Raw genomic sequence first — 17,823 nt, 5'->3', positions numbered from 1 at the left:
AAATTTTTTTTTTCCATTTTAATCATGACAACAATACATAAATGACAGAAAAATCATAACAAAAACGATATGCAGAACTATAAAACATATTGATACACCCCTCCCCCCCTCATAGACCCCAGGTTCACGTCAGAGTCAATACAATGTAAGAAATGTACCCAGAATCTTCTTAAACAGCCCATCTGCCAGATCAAGCATTTCTTTCAAGCAGTCTACCTTCTTCAAGGCAACATCGGATTTCCAATTTCTAAGGATGATGTTCTTACCCATCATAGCACCTCTAAATAACCACTTCTTTTGGCATTGAGCAAGCGGTTCCAAGGAAGCATCATTTCCCAATATCAATGTTTCAAAATTAAAATCAATCATTCATCCAAGACCACCTCCAAGATCCCACCAATTTCACTCCAAAATCCACGCACCTTCCTGCAGTCCCACATCATGTGTACCAGTTTCATTAGTACAAGCCCAACATTCCGAGTCACCCTTCAAACCACACTTCCATAATCTTTCAGGCGTCCAATAAATCCTATTTAATATCTTTATCTGTCTCGCTCTCTGTCAACCCCAAGGAACAAAAATTGACATTTGCATACATTCTCGTCCATTTCTCCACAGTAATATCAGAGCCAATTCTTCGACTCCATTCATCTCGCAGCTGAGCATTGTCTTTATATTCATCCACAATTTGCCTGTAAACCCAGCTAGCTAAACCACCTTCCTCCACCAATGATTCTCTTGTAAGGAAATCTAGATTTAACATTGCCTGGAAATTAATCGCACCAACCGCGATCTTCAATTTCTTGTCTGAAAATCTGAAATTCTCAATATGAAAATGTTGTTGTTACTCGCAAGCACCCATCCATTTCCCCTCCTTAAATAGATCACCAATCCAACACACACCACCCAAAAACCACTCTGCCCAGAATAGCGTTTTATTTCCTATTCTAACAGAAGGATTCATCCATAAAGATGCACCAGGGTCTTTGTAAGCATCCACGCCCAACAAACCATTCAAGTCTTTCTAGGACTTCTTCAGACAGACAGTGGTCCTTCACACTTCCCGTTCTTGATTCTGTAGTCCGCAAGGCTCTAGGTGACAGAGGACTATTATAACTTGCTTCCGCCATAGCCCATTCATCGGGTATTGCTCTCAAAAATCCAACCATAAAGTCACAAATAAATGCAAGGTGATGAGCTCTAAAATTCGGCACTCCTAGTTCACCTTTCGCCAGTGGTAATTGAAGTTTCCATAAACTTAATCTAGGTGGTTTCGTGTCCCATAGAAAATCTTGGCTAAGCCTGTTTCCTTCCAGTACCGAGCATCAATATTTAGTGGCACCATACTCTGATCCTATGGGCCGATAACATCTTTTAAGCGTTAACCTGCCCCCATAATGAAAGTCTTAACAAACCCCAACGCTCCAAGTCAGTTTGAAAATCAATACAAATTGCATTCATGTTCACCTTCACCAAATCACTGATCTTTGGAGTAATCCAGATACCAAGATGCATCATCTTATTCAGGCACCATCGAAACCCAAGACTCGTCACATATCATTTGTTATTACAGCAAGACACCAGGGGCAGCACCTCTGACTTCATCCAGTTTACTTTATAACCAGAAAAAGGTTTGAAACAATCTCATAACTTCCATTATAGTTGGCAGTGATCATTTGAAGTCACAGAGAACCAAATGAATGTCGTCAGCAAATAACACATTTTTGTTGTCTCCTCCAACACGACAAACCTTTTATATCAGGGTCATCTCTAATCAAAGTTGCCAGGGAGTCTATTGCAATAACGAACCGTAATGGGGAGAGAGGGCACCCCTGTCTTGTCCCTCTCTCCAATTTGAAAGGAGATGAGCGCCTACCGTTGATGTTGACATCAGCTGTTAGATCTGAATATAACAGCCTAATCCTTGACCTATATTTTACCCCAAATACCATTTTTTCCAGGACTAAAAAGAGGAATTCCCGATCCACTCGATCAAATGCCTTCTCTACATCCAATGAGAAAACAGCAGCTCTGTCCAATGAGTCACTTGCTTTATCAATCGTGTGAAACAGCCTCCTAATATTACTTGATCTCTTCCTACCTTTCACAAATCCCGATTGATTGTCATTGATCAAACCTGGAAGAAGGTTCGCCAGTCTAATAGCCAGGACCTTTGCCAGGATCTTATTATCCGTATTAATAAGACTAATCTGCCCATAACTCGCTGGAAGAGTATCATCCAGCGATACTTCCACCTTCTTCGGAAAAACAGATATCGTTGCATGTCTCATAGAGGTCAGTAAGAGACCATTTGCCAAAGAAGCCATATATACATCCTTTAACAATTCAAGGGCCGAGTCAGGTAATAGCTTGTAGAATTCTACTGGAAAGCCATCAGGCCCTGGCGATTTTCCCACATTCAGTCTATTAATTGCCCCTTTAATCTCATCCAATGTCATCTCCACCTCAAGTAATTGAGAATCATCATCTGTAAGTCTGTAAAGATTCACCTTCTCAAGAAAGACATGACCACCAGTAATCGCATCAGATTAATTCCGATATAAATCTACATAAAAGTCATGAAATATTCTGTTGATCTCATCCGGATGGAAGGTGATACGTCCATCTCTGTCCTGAATTGATGTAATAGAGCGCTCAGACTCTCTTTTTCAGTCGATAGGCTAGCCATCGGTCACACTTCTCCCCTTTCTCAAAATACACACACTTTAAATTGTGGTATTTCCGTTCCGACCGATCGTCAATCATATTCTTTAATTCCCTTTTCAATTTCATCAATTAGGCAGTACCATCCAAGTCACGTGGGTTTGCCATTGTCCTTTTAGATAAATCTCCCGATTCTCATCTCAAGTTCTTTTTGTCTAGTAACATGTTTCTTGTGTAAACCAGACGTTGGGTTAATCAAATAACCCCGCATGGTACATTTGAAGGCTTCCAATACAATTTCTGGCCTCATATCGCCCTTATGATTTTCAGATATATAAAACTCAATCTCGGTTCTCATCTTCTGCACTTCCTCTTCCATTTGCAGGACTGCTGTATTCATCCTCCAATTGTATTTCCTTTGTCCATCACATACCATTGAAATAGACATTGTCACATGTGCATCATCAGTCAGTAGAAGGGTACCTATTTCACTTGCCTAATGATTCTGTCATTTTCCCAGAAGTCAGTAACATATCAAGTCTAGAATAAACTGAATGCGCCCCTGAATAAAAACTATACTCTTTAGCAAAAGAATGTTCCAACCTCTGTCTCCGAATCAAATCGCTACTCCCCTTGACCGTTTGGAGGAGGAGCCACAGACCCTCCCAACCTTTCCTTAGATATTCAATTTCATCTTTAAGAAGATTAGTTTCTTGAACGAAACAAATGTCACTTTTCAGATCCCTTAAATAAGTCATTACATTCATCCTTTTCTTTAAATTGTTTAATCCATTGTCGTTCCATGTAGCCACACATAGGTCACCGGCCATCTTCCCCAATCCACCGGTTATTTCCAAACTTTCAATGAATAGCACCCCAGTCAAGTTAAATGACCTCGTCAAATGATAATCGGATGTGAACCAACTCCCCCCTTTCTGAAATAGAAGCAAGTCAACAACGGATATATTTTACAAACTAAGTATAACATTTCAATTAGTCCAGTGTCCCGTACACCTCTCCAATAAACTTATGAACAATATAATGCTAATATTAAATCAGCTGAAAAACCCATATAACAAACATACATCACCATATCTATATCAGATTCAAAACTAACCATCAGAGTGTAATTTCATTCATCACAGTGAAGACACTCCCCACCCCCGTATTGCAGCTTTTACACCCTGGCTGTGTCCTCAAACTCAAGAAATCAGTTCTACAATTAGCGAAGACTCGGAAAATGACTCAACCGCAAGAGATTCGTCATTTATCGAATGCCCTTTTCCTAAAATACGGCGAGAAAGAGCTCGGTATAGACGAGTACCCCGTGTCTCTCAGGAGAAAGGAAGAGAGAGACGTGCAGCCCCTTGTGCGCATGGACTGGCAAATGAACTCTTAATAGCCTTAACCATCTGCAATGGCTTTCCTTAACGCCCTTCACCAAGCTGTATGAATCTCTAAACGAAAATGTGAAGGACATTACAACTTTACTGGCCATGATGAACTCAAAAGTGTTAAATTTAAAATTATCTCACACTGACCAAAAGGCTAAACAAGGGGAGCTAAATCACAATATAATGGCAGGATTGAATTCTTTAAACGATGTGAAACAGAATGACACAAGCGGCAAAAAACTGCTTGAAGAGGTTGCGAAGGTTGTCCCTCTTTCAAAAATATCGGATCACAGAAAGAGAAGATCTGGGTTGTGTCAGCGACATGACTGAGGCATTAAGGCCAGAGTAGCAATGCCCTGGAAAAGCCGTGTCTAATGCTGAGAAGCAGACCAGGAATTCGACACGACGGCTCCAGCCATTGCTATCTCAGAACCTGAGTGTCAGACCACTGGAAAGTCTCACAATTGAAGGGAATGTACCGGGGTCCCCTGTGCACAACGTTGTATCACCATTGGATGCATCTGTGGTAGAGATTCCCATAAACAACGGCGTGCCGGAGAGTGGAAATGTGGGGCTTCCTAATGCTCTAGACATATCGTTTAACACGGCCTTCCACCAAGCCAAAAACGCTGCAAACCCTGCCCTACTAGACTCTCAAAAGGCATCTGGCTCAATGCCTCTTGCAAATGAAGTAGTTCAGGTGATTGAGCTGATTGAACGCCCCGCGGCTATTGAGACTTCCGCCGGGCTTTTCCCCATTTTCGGAAATCAAGACTCTGAAACTCAGACCAAAGTCAATATGGTTGCAAAAAAAATTCCACCTTGCACAGAGAAAAAGCAAAAGAATCTACCTGCTCGGAAAAAAAATCAACAAAAGGGTGCATGAAAATTTTTACGGAATCTGAACATGTTCCAACTGGTTGACAAAGCAATCACTTCAAGTCTTAAACTAGCGGACACTATCAATGATAAGGCAGAGGTCCAACCAAAAACAGTGGAAAATAAGACGTCCGCAGTTGAAATTCTGCCAGGCGAGGAAGACCTGGCATTTCATAAAGAGTTAATGGACCTATCTGTTTATGAGGAGACAGAACCAGAGTGCGTCGCTACTACGAAAGCACCGCTCGGTGAACAAGGTACACAAAAAAATTCCCAAGTGACACTCGGCTCGAAACTGAGCGTTGACCCGAAGATTCCAGAAAAAGAACTAGTATCGCCCAAAAGAGTCACGACGGAAGTGAGCCAGAGCTCCTGGTCGACATCAATACGAAGGCAATACCCAGAGGCGATGTGAGCTAGTGTCTCCGGTCAGAGAAGGTGAGGAGAAAGATTTTGAACCTAGGAGCCCAGAGTTCATAACCCTTCAAGCGAAATGGGAAAGACACAGTCTGCTTAATCGGAAGAAGTTGGATCTCTGTGAAGTCTGCCAACAAGCAGTGAACGGAGTAAAACTCGCACAAAAAAAGAAGGGCCTGTGATGTCTGCACCGTTCGCCATACAAGCCTCATCACAGAAAGTCGACCACTATCGAGACGCATCGTCTAAAAGAAGAAATCATAAGACTGAGAACCGACAGGAAAAAACCAGATCGGATGCAACGCCTATCTTGATCAAAATTATGTTGGAGAGGTTGGCAGGTGGCGATAAATTAATCTTGAACAGATCTAATGTGTTAAGATTACTTCACCATATACCTCAGCTGAGATCACTGGATTCAAAAGATCTGCAAACAGTTGAATTCCCGGACAAGCAGTGTACAGAGAAGGTGATCTTGCATATAAACTCCTATATTATCGCGAATGTAATTCTAGAGGCCGATGAAGATTTGTTATCGCTGGGCTTTGACATTTACAAATTAGCGGAGCCAGAAAGATGCAGTAAACCGCTGAAGACTGATGGAATATGCGGCTCAAGACACACGCGAAAGGAAACGCTGCCGTTTCGAGAGGTTTCTCATAGCTCTAAAGCTCTTGTTCAGCTTCAACAGATCCAGCAGGGGTCAGGAGGGTCACACTATAACAGGCAACACTCCGCTCCCACTTCCCAAAACACTGTAGCCAGGGAGCAGGCCGAGGCAGCCGGATCAAGCCCAATGGCGAAAATCAAAATAACAATATTCAATGGAGAGCCAGAGGGTATCACGGTGGACTCAACACCAATTAACGGAAAAGAAAAAGTTGTAACGCAAGAATGGAACTGGCTAGCTTCAGCTCTAAATAATAAAAATCACAGCTGATGTTCAAAGCCTAGTTCGGACCAGGGGTGTTTGTTTGCGTCATGGAACACGCACGGTTTTCTCCATCTGTTCAATAACGCTTGGTTCCAAGACTTGCACCTGATATGCTTGCAAGAAACCTGGTTTCGCGACCTGCCTGTGACATCTGAATTTGAGAGTGCTTTGAATCCAGCAACAGAAGCTGACAATGGGCGGTCGGTAGCAGGGCTGTTAACATTGATCAAACGGTCTTCAGGTTACCGCTTGATAAACTCTAAAAATGATACGCCCTACATTCAAGTCTGCGAAATAAGAAAGCTTATAGAGAAACCGTTGACTTATGATGTCATCCACATAATTAATGTGTACTGGAATCATCAATCAACCGGGTCGTATCCCTTCATAGATCAGGTTTCCTCCATAATTGACAATCTGCTCGAATCATCAAGTGGATCTGGCTTGATACTCTGTGGCGACTTAAATTGATCTCTTTAAACCCCAGAGTGCCGTCAAAGGTCGCCTTGCTCAAACTTGGTCAGCAGAAATGAATGCAAGAGGCCTGTCCATGTTAAATGGCTGTACCCTAGGAGACATTCCACCGAAGCCCACGTGGCAGCGTGAAAGCTCCAGTTCGACTATTGACTACATCTTTATCTCTGACACATTGCATGCGAGAATAAAATCTTTGAATATTCGTGCAATGCCAAATAGTGACCACAAAATGCTGGTAGCAAAATTTCACTACACAAAAGGAGTCCTAAGTAAAAAAAGGGGATCGAAAATTTCAGCAGAATCAAATTGTCTGCGAATAAGATTGGAAGAACACGAAGTGGTCACCATATGCTCCCAATTCAAGTTGATACCGTCAGAGATCGAATATGCACCAATATTGGCGCAATTTAAAAGCAAAAATAACGGAATGAAAAATTGGTCATTCCGGAAAAAACATTGTTTTGGTCTAATGGTGATGCAACGCAAAAGATCCATGCGAGCTGAAATCAGGAAAAATAATCAAGGTCCAGAAGACAAAATAACGCAAAGAAACAAAGTAACTAAACAGCAATATAAAAACTGGATCAAAGGCCATCAATTTGTATTACACCAGAATAACGCAGAGGCCATGTTAAAGATCTTATCAAATAAGAACAGCGGAGAGTTCTGGCGAATAATCAATTAGATGGAAACCCCACAAGAGGCCCTCCTTACATGCCAGGTGAACGAAGCTGAATGGGTCCAGCATTTCACGGAACTATATCACAAAACCCTGGATCCACATATGCACACAACTGAATCCGACTGGAATTTACACTTCAAGAGCTGAAATTCGAGAGTCAATAATGAGGACGAAGAACTCAAGGGCCCCGGGCCCGGATGGTCTATCAAACTTCATGATCAAACAATTTCCTGACCTGTGGGCTGACTTGTGCTTCGACCTTTTTGCAAGAATAAACTCGCAGAAACAAGTGCCAACCTCATCGAAGTCGGGGATAATAGTGCCAATATTTAAGAAAGTGAACAGAGCATCACCAAAAAACTATCGACCAGTGGCACTGCTTGACGTTCTAGGTAAGCTCTATGCATCATTGCTGCAAAACAAACTGACTAAGTGGGCCCAATCTGCCAAAAGTGGACGAAAGACAGGCAGGCTTTGTGAAAATGGTGGGGTGATCACTGAACCTGCTAATCTTAAATCTGCTGAAGATGGAAGCCATACGTACAAACACGAAAGTCTATGCAGCTTTTGTTGACTTTTCCATGGCATTTGACATGATTGATCGGGAAGTGCTGTGGCATAAACTGGAAATCTGGGGTTGCCCGGAAGACCTACTCGCGGCAATCAAAGAGTTAAACACAGACACATCAATCTCAATTCGGCTTGATCATGCGGGCACCCTGTCTGCCAAAATCGGGACTCTCAAAGGAGTGAAGCAAGGTTGCCCGCTGGCAGCTGCAATTTTCAGCCTTTTCGATTTCGGAGAAGCAATTCAATCCGTGAGGGCTTTCCCTCCGAAGCTCAACTCATCGCCGATAAGCTGGTTGATGTATGCCGATGATCTGGTACTTCTAGATCAAACTCTGATCGCCCTCCAACGTAAACTGGACGCGGTCCAAAAATACGTAAACATGAACAGCTTGACGATCAACTCAGCAAAGACCGAAATTTTGGTGTTTAAAAATCTAAGAATGTGTCAAAAACAAATGCGTTCAAAACAAGTGTGGTCACTAAATCATGTTGATCTCCGGACGTCAAACTCCGTAAAATATCTAGGCATGATTTTGAACTCTAGTATCTGTGATGACCCGTGGGTCACTGAGTCCAAGAGGACTGGCATGTCAGGCCCTTGTAATCTATAAAAAAAATACGGGCGCTTTTCAATACGACCACAGAGAAATTTTTATGAGCAAAAAGTGGTTCCGATTCTGACATACGGCGCTGAAAATGCCTTTGGGTGCCCACCGACACATTGGGCTTCATTGGAGCACATGTTTTGGTCCAAGGCATAAAGCCTTCCGATAGTAATCTCTACTGCATGCATAAAATATGAACTCGCTCTGGTATCGCTGCATGCCAGGATATGCTGGAACCAATTAGCGTTGTTCTGGAAATCTAAAGCTGAAGAGGGAATCCTCCAATTCAAGATCTTTCATCATGCGGGAGACAACGGCCCAGACATTTTGTCTCAATGGGTGAAACGAGGAGACGATATACCAACAATACACAACATCAGTCTACAAACCCTCCACTCAAACCCGACAGCAGCGAAAGTGAAGATATGGCGCGCCGATTGGATCAACACAGGTAGCAAGCGCCTGCTCGCTAGCGCTATGAAAAATGCCCCTGCGGAAGCGAGAAGCTACAATGTATTGCAACCATACATGAATCGCTTCCCAAACTCAAAAGCATGCAGGCTATTCATGTTATTCAGGCTGAATGCATACAAAACGAAAGACCGCATCAGGCTTCGAGCTGGAGTTACCGACCCAAACTTTACCTGCTGCTTATGTTGCAAGGAGCAGGAATCCCTCAAACATCTTGTTATTCTGCCCCTCTCTAAAAAATGAAAGGTCCATTCACTTGGGTCAGTGGTATGGAAAACATCAATCAGTGAGTGCAGAGGAGTGGTGGCAGAATCTGTGGAACGGGATGGATCGGAAACTAATTTTGCCCCTGAACTCATTTTTAGCAGTAATCGAGGAGATGATCAACAAAACTGATCCATAGTCATTGACCAAAAAGTAAACATGGGCCGACTGTATAGTGGGAAAATCACTTTGGGGAGTGGTCCCCTGTTAACATTGGAAGGTGCAAAAGGGAAGAAGGTATCGGGGGCATTATTAAGACGTAATTGTTAAATGTTTTGTTTTTTTTGTGTAATATTTTAAAGGTTTGAGTTGAAACCAATAAATGTTTAAAAAAAAATAATAAATGTCGGGCCCCCACTGACCGTTGGTTGCTGGACGCTCTCGCCCACGGATACACTCCAGTTTCAACTGACGTGTCCCCATATACCACAAGTGGCCCGGCAGGAAAACCACATCCCTCAACTCCTGTTGGGGGGCGTTGGGCCATGCTAAAGAAAGTGGAGATACAACTAGTTCCAAAGCAACTCCAGGGCTCTGGAGTTTATTCAAGGTATTTCCTAGTGCGAGAGAAGACCGGGGGCTGGAGGCCCATTCTCGACCTATGGCGACTAAACAAGTACATAAAGTCTCAAAACTTCCGGATGGTCACCCTTCAACACGTGCTCGGACAGCTACAAGAGGGAGACATTTCTGTCATCATTGGATCTGGAGGATGTGTATTTCCACATCCCCATTCACAAGGGACACCGCTAGTTTCTGTACTTCATTGTACAAGGGGGCATTACCAATGAAAGGCCCTGCCCTTCGGGTTGAGGTCGGCGCCCATAGTATTCACTATGTGCCTGGCGCTGGTGGCGGCCCATCTGCGACTGCAAGGGATCCACATCTACCCTTACTTGACTGGCTCATTCGGGCCAGCTCAAGGAGCATCGCCGTCGACCATACGGTGAGGACCGTCCGCCTACTGACAGATCTGGGGTTCTCAGTGAATTACGCAGTCCTGCTTGATTGTATCGCAGGACACACTGGATCCCGGCTCAACAGTCATGCCGAGCGTCACCGCCGGATGAGAGTGAGACAGCCATCCTGGGCATGGTGCAACGGCTGCTCGCTCTGAAGATCGCCACGGTTGGGGCCATCAAGTCTGCTCGGCATGATGTTGTCATGCATTTATCTCATCCGAGTCTGTAGGTTACAGATGTGCCCGCTGCAGGAGTTCTAGACGCTCGCTGGATTCAGGTGTCCGGAAGCTTCCAGGGCAAGATCACGCTCGTCGAGGGGTTCCGTCGGGCTATAAATTGGTGAGCTGGTAACGACGGACGCCTCTCTGGAACGATGGGGAGCCCACACTGTAATTCTTCACGGGAGAGGCCTCTGGCGGCCAGATGAGAAGACGTTGCACATCAACATTCTGGAGCTGCGGGCAGTACTTTAAGCCCTCAAATCGTTCCTGCCATCCCTCAAGGGCAAGTTGGTGTGGGTCTTCACGGACAATACCACCACAATGTTTTACATCAGGAAACAAGGGGGCACTAGATCCCCAGTGCTCTCCAAAGAGGCACAGGACTTATGGCACTGCGACGTCGCCCAGGGGATGTTCCTCATCACGTTTCATCTGGCAGGAGTAAAGAACACTGTTGCCGACTCTCTGAGCAGGGAGCTTCGCTCTTGCCACGAGTGGGAACTTCAGCCGGACCTATTGGGGAACCTGTTCCTCAAATGGGCAACCCCCAGATTGACTTGTTTGCGACGGCGATGAACACCAAGTGCCGGATCTTTGGCAGCAGGTTCCCCCAGCAGAGGAGCATGGAGGACACATTCTCATTCCCTTGAGAAGGCCTCTTTCTATATGGGTTCCCTCCGTTGCCGTTGTTACTTCGAGTCATCAGTCTACTCAAACAGTGCCGGTGCCGGATGATCCTCGTCCCACCGGCATGGCCGAGGCAGATCTGGTACCCAGACCTTCTCAGCATGTCAGCGTCTCCAGCAGTCAAGCTGCCAGTGGTCGTGGATCTTCTCGCCAGGGAAGGAGGTGCCATTCTTCACCACGATCCAGGGTCTCTGAACATGAATGCCCGGCTCCTGCCGTGCTAGAGTTCGGTGGCTACGATCTCCCGTTGGACTGCAAGGAATTTCTCGCCAAGGTTAGAGCATAGTCTACTTTAAAATGCTTCGGACTCAAGTGGAAGAGATTTGCTACTTGGTGCCATACCCAGAAGATCGACCCACCGAGGGTCGAGGCCCCTCAGGTACTTCTATATTTGCTGTTGTTGGCCAAATCGGGGCTGGCCCACTCCTCCATCAAGGTTCATCTGGCAGCCATCTCCCGCTACACCAGATCCCCAGCACGACCATCCTTGTGGTCGTACCGCTTGGTTAAGGAATTCGTCAAGAGACTATTCCGCTCGTTCCCGCTGGTGAAGGCCCTGGTGTGGGAGCTCAATGGGGTGCTTACTAGGCTCATGGGACATGTTAGGCAGAATCACCTGCAGTACCGTTTGGGAACACTACAGTCAATTAAGGCTAAAAGTGTAAGCACAATTTCACCTTTGGTACAAGCCTGTACTACACAGTAAAGTGGTAGCGATGGCTGAGCAGCCAGACTTATCTCAAGAGTTTAAGTGAGCAGTAGAACAAGTTACACAAAGTGGTAAAAGAATATACATTTATTTACTCAGTTTGAAAACATTACTGTGATGCTGGAAATGCATCAGAGGGACAGGGCCTCCGTATCATTGTCCTTTACTGCTTTTTATCGTGTTTTCTGCGCAGGAGTTCATGTGGGACTCCTGGCGGTGCAGCTCTTTTGGTTTTTGGTGAACAGGCCCATGGGATACCCTTATGGCACCCATGGGTGGGGGTACAACCCTGTGCACCTAGTGTGTTTTTGGGCACCTGTGTGTGGCCCACAGAGGTGGGTGTTAGGGAGAATTCTCATTCTATGGCTAATTTCCCTTACCTATAGAGTCCCCCGGCAGCTTTTCTGGATTTGAAGGGTTTTTTTTTTCTCCTGCTAAGAGTGTGACTCTCTTTCCCACTCTTATGCAGATTTCCTATGTGTGTTCTAGGCTATTTTTTGTGTTGAATGTCTATGGGGTTTAGCTCACCCCCATAGGAACCATCTTTATCCACATGTGTTACACAGCACCCTCCGTGCAGTGACACAGGGGTGTCGTAGCGACCCCCAAACATAGACTCCATACCCTGGGACTGACTACTGTCTCAGTCCCCATTGACTTTACTAGTCAAATCCTATGAACTAAATCATTGCAACCCATCTTACTTTGGAGGTACTGGGAAGGGTTAATAGTTTTTCCCTTGTGTTCATTTTTGAGAAGGTACCGTACAGTCCCTCTCAAAAGTTTCTGGCTGGTGGCAGTGGTTACTACCAAAATAATTTGACCGCAAATATTTCCCTATGGGATTTTGCCATTGTTCGAGGCTACCACATTTACTGACAGCCTCTAACATACCGCCGGTTTATTTTTATATTAACTTTACTCCGGTAGGTTTTAATTGCCAGAACTTTTATATAAATTCTTTCTCTGTGTCTTTCTCTAATCTCCTAACCCAGGTCGGGGATTCTTTGTTCGTCCTTTTGGCGGGCTTCTGCCAAGAAGCCCTCCTTTCGCCGCCACTGAGTCTGAGGTGGATCCATTGTGTGGGAGGGGGAGTAGGACCCCCTGGACAGGGTTGCCTCAGCAACCCATGTCTCACTCTGCCCTGATAGGCTGGAGGGTGCCCGCCAAGATGACCACTCCACTGTGTGAGTGACAGCTAGGCTGTATGAATGGGGATCTTTTTGCATAAAAGCAGGGTCCTGTGGACTGGAAGAGCAAGAAGTCGCCACTGGAACTAAGAAGCCGAAGAGGAGAGAAGCCAAATACTTCTGCAACGACAACCACCGGTGAAGCCATGCTGCAGCGTCTCACCACTTTTCTCCACACGACGAGAGGAGATCTTCATCTGCAAGAGCCTTCTTCCCTTGAGCTGGTGGGGCCAACCAGTTTGCCAATCGCATTCCCGGACCTGCCTTGGTCGAATCGCCAGTACCCTGTACTCAGAGGCCAGATTGCCAGGCACCAGTCCATCCGGACCGCGATTTAAAGGAGCGTACCTTTTATTCGTCTGGCAGCACCGTGGCTGGTTTCATCCCTGGGTAGTGCAGTAACTCAAACCTTCCTCCATGACGAGAGCCTCTCTTCCTCTGCTGGATCCCCCGAACTGCAGGAACTACCAGGAACAACCGCCACCGCAGGAGCCACTTCTTCGTTTTAAAGGTACATTGTTCCGCCAGGCCGCCCTTTCGCGGTAGAGCTAAAGTTGTTTTAAATCCTTTACCTACCTGTTAGGTTGGCCACCCCTCTATCTTAACATTGTCTTTCACCTTCTGCATCCACCTTTTCAAAATCGTTAATCAAAGACTTTACTGCAGCTACAAGGGCCCTGTACCACGGACTCTGGCACAGGCCTATTGACTCTGGCTAAATTTGTTAGAACTGCCTTCTCTAGATTGCTTCTCAACTAGAACTGTGTTGGTGCGCCTACTATAACCACCCTTTCCTTCCCACTTTTAAACCCTGTGAAATGCCATTTTGCTCAGTTTTCATTTAAGTAGTTTCTACACTGATGCACTGCCTTGCTTAAACTGGTTCACACACTCATGGGAAGTGTTGCTAGGGTGTGTAAGAAGACATTTCTATATAACTTGTGCTTTCCCTCCCTTGTGAGAAATTGCTAGAGTATCCCTTGTGTGTGGTTTTCACTGTGCCGTTTTGGTCAGTTTTCACTCCGGTTCACTTGGTCTACAATTTAACTAGGCAGTGTGTATATTTCTCTTTGACTTATTTTAACTTGCTTGATGACTGTGATAAATGTGTTTTACTAGAAGTGTATAAAATAAATATCTATCTACTTTTTTTTACTACAAAGCTTTGGTTAGTATTTCCTTGTGCCATAGTACTGTAGGCCTATTGTGTACACCCTGAATTCTGCTCATCTCCCTCTTGAGATAAGTCTGACTGCTCAACGACGGCTACCAGCTAAATCTTTGTGGTACAGACTGATGCCAAAGGGGATTTATTGCTCTCACCTGTAGGCTTAATCTTGTGTAGTGCTCCCTAAGGGAACTGCACAGGATTCTGCCTAACACCTATGATTTTTTTTCGTCCCCACCTCTCTTGTGTTAATTCATGTGCTAAGTGTGTTTGACTACGGTAACATTTCTTCTCATGGGTACGCTTCTCTTTCGTAAGACCGAACTGTCATTACTGTCAAAAAGTGATCACGTAACAACCCCCGCTAACGTCCTTGTTTCACAACACCGGTCTGTCCAATCCAAAGGTACTTCCCTTGAATTGTTCTGCACAAGGGGAATTGGTTGTGTATAGTGTATTTGAAGTGTGGTTTTAATTTAATAGAAGTGAAGTGTTTTGGGAACAGATGGTTTAAAATAAATGTACTTTTACTTTTTAACCAGAAACCTTGAGTCAGTGTTTGCTTCAATCACAATAATTGTAGTCCTTTGTGTAATCTCTACTACTGCACATTTGCTCTTGAGATAAGTCTGGCCGCTCCGCTACTGCTACCACTTGAACAGTGTAGTACAGGCTTCTACCAAAGGTGGAATTGTGCTACCACCTGTAGTCTTAATCTTGTGTAGTGGTCCTTAAGGGCACTGCCCAGGATTCTGCCCAACAATGGCTGCCAGAGAAGGGGCTTAGGTAGAGGGAAGTCATTGGCTGGGGGCAGTATGACCCAGAACTCAGTGATTGGTTGTTTTGAGAAAGATAGTTCGGAAATGAAACTGATTTCTTTCTTTACCAAGGATTTCCGGCCTAACGACAGGGAATATTCATGAACATGTGAATCCATGCCAGACCCATGCTGTAGAACACTTGTTGCATATCCCCATCCAGTCTTTACGTGCTGACAGCTAACTTTTGCAAACGCTATGCGCCAACGTCCTGGCTAGTGGTGTAGCATATCTGTCCGACAAACTGATGGCAGCTTGATGGGCGCAAGTTATGATTTATTGCCACCAGATCTCTTGAACTTGATGCAGTTAACGGATTACATAATCACAAGACAATGGTTTCTGACCAGTGCGGTTCACATGAGTAAAGGTCTGAAAATCAAAGGTAATATGCTCTACCCATTGGGCGATAGAAAATCCTGATAACTTCTCCTTTAAGGGTAAGCGATTTATTTTATACAACTTAACTGTGCTCCAATATCATGTCTTCCTATGTTCCCAAAGTCAATTGAATAGAACTTAAATTGATTTAAAAAATTGAAAATGTAGTGTCTCCTCCAATATATCAAAAAATATAAATCTGTTTAAGCATCGTTGAAACGAACATAAGCTTTTTTTATTGATTTTATTTTTTGACATTTTTTTATTTATTAATTTGCATTTTGTTCAACTAGTTGGTTTTCCCGCTGTGTATTGCAAGATCGTGGGCAGGAGATAGTGGATGGTCTCAAAGTCTGCTTGCAAGGTATGATAGTGTTTTTTTCTGTAGTCTTTCTTTTCCAGACTAGGATTTGCGATAATCTATTTCAATAACTCATGTTTTAGGTTTTCCTATCAAATAGTACAGCATTTGGATTTGTAATATGCATTCTGTTTCCACATTCTTATTGTGGGTCTAAATGTGTTTTTAATTTTTTAAGCTTCGTTAAGAGCTTGGTTCTCTTTTAACAATGCAATGCCTGCCCGGATCATTGTCTACCGTGATGGCGTAGGAGATGGACAGCTGAAAACATTGGTAAACTATGAGGTACCACAGTTCTTGGATTGTTTGAAATCTGTTGGCCATGATTACAAGTAAGTGATGGGAATGGATGTGTTGGGAGTTTGTTTGTGTTAGAGTTTGCTAAAAATGTATTCTTGTGTGTTGTAATAATAACTTGGTCTTGAGCAAAAAATTTCCTGAAATACTTAAAACACAGTGGACCCAATGCAGTGTGTCTTCCGGGATGGTTTCCTTCTTATGGTGTCTAAACCTGCTGTTCAGAATACATAACACTTCTTTAAGTTTCCTTTCAGACATTGTTGACTGGATTCCTTGCTCCACAAATTCAGCATCTTGGACATTGCTAGGTGCAGGGCTGGCTCCTGAATAGTCTGCCTTAGTTATCTTAGCTTAGAATGACCAAACAGAAGAGTTGTCAGTGATGGGGATGTGCGGGGATAGGGTGTAGTAAAAGACGCAGTGGCTTTGAAAGGCGGTCCCGCTCTTAAAGTAACTCCTATGTTTGATTTATCTTCATTTGCACAGAAGGGCCGTTGCAACTACAGTCAATTCGCTTCGGACTCTGAGGTATTTTTTATTTTTTTATTAATGTATTTATATAGCGCTGCAGCCCGCAGCATCAGAGCACATTACAAAAACACAGAGGACTTTGTGGCAGGGCGACAGAGAGTGAAAGTTAGTTTTGGGACCTAAGTTTTGGTGTTGTGGCTTTAGTTAAAGAACCGGGTGTTCAGTTTCTTCCTGAATCATCGGTAGTTTGTTTCAGTTCTTAAGTTCATAGGCAGCTCATTCCATTTGGTATGGCCTTAGAGGAAAAGGACCTGCCATGCCCATTTGTTCTTTTTGCTAGTTTGACGCGTAACTGTCCTTTGTCTCTTGATCTCAGATTACGGTTGGGCTTGTGCCAAGTGAATTGCTTAAGTTATTCTGTGGCATTTCTGAATAGACAGCGGTGGACTAATGTCAAGCATTTGAATACGATACGGTCTTCTATGGCGAGCCAATGTAGTTCCCTCCTGTCACCTATGATGTGTTCTCTCTTGGTTTTACCAGTTATAGTTCTTAAGGCATTATTTTGTATTATCTGGCACTGTTATATGCAATTGCTGCTGGCGCCAAGTAGGAGAGAGTTTCTGTGATGCTGGAAATGCATCGGAGGGACAGGGCCTCCGTATCCTTGTCCTTTACTGCTTTTTATCGTGGCTTCTGTCGTGTTTCCCACTCAGTTCATGTGGGACTCCTGACGGTGCAGCTCTTCCTTTTGGTTTGGTGAACGGACCCGTGGGGTACCCTTATGGCACCCATGGGTGGGGGTACAACCCTGTGCCCCTAGTGTATGTTTTTGTGCACCTGTGGGCGGCCCACAGAGCAGGGTATGGGCTGGTGGCAGCTCCATGCTGAATTTGACAGGTGCGCGGAGTATCCTCCATTTTGGGATACCCCGGCCCTGCCATTGGGATCAGTTGATCCCTGATGGAAAACAAGATGGCCCCGGTGGCCTCTTGCTTTCTATTACCCATTACCTTGTTTTCCCAAAGTCCTGGGAAGCCTTGACTCTGTCCCTTCCCCCTGACTGGCTGTTGGACGGAAGTGCCATATATGGTGTTGTTGTGAAGGCCCAGTCAGACTAGCTGGAGCCTTCCCGGTGATGTATGTTGTGGGTACCTCCTGTGGGTGGGACCTGGGTGAATAGTGTGTGACGAATATG

General features: G+C 44.6%; 1 protein-coding gene across 1 annotated transcript in view; it reads left to right on the top strand.

The window, feature by feature from the left end:
- PIWIL1 (piwi like RNA-mediated gene silencing 1) overlaps positions 1-17,823 on the top strand; it is a 1,334,367-nt gene that overhangs the window by 1,143,577 nt on the left and 172,967 nt on the right. Inside the window, exons 17-18 of the mRNA XM_069620111.1 lie at positions 15,787-15,857; positions 16,033-16,186. Coding sequence (XP_069476212.1) covers positions 15,787-15,857; positions 16,033-16,186 — 225 coding nt within the window. The remainder of the gene's footprint in view (positions 1-15,786; positions 15,858-16,032; positions 16,187-17,823) is intronic.

This window comes from Ambystoma mexicanum, chromosome 10, assembly GCF_040938575.1.
Source record: "Ambystoma mexicanum isolate Mex_15411 chromosome 10, UKY_AmexF1_1, whole genome shotgun sequence".
Lineage (NCBI taxonomy): Eukaryota > Metazoa > Chordata > Amphibia > Caudata > Ambystomatidae > Ambystoma > Ambystoma mexicanum.
The sequence above is the reverse complement of the archived record's forward strand: the minus strand, read 5'-3'. Positions and strand labels throughout refer to the sequence as shown.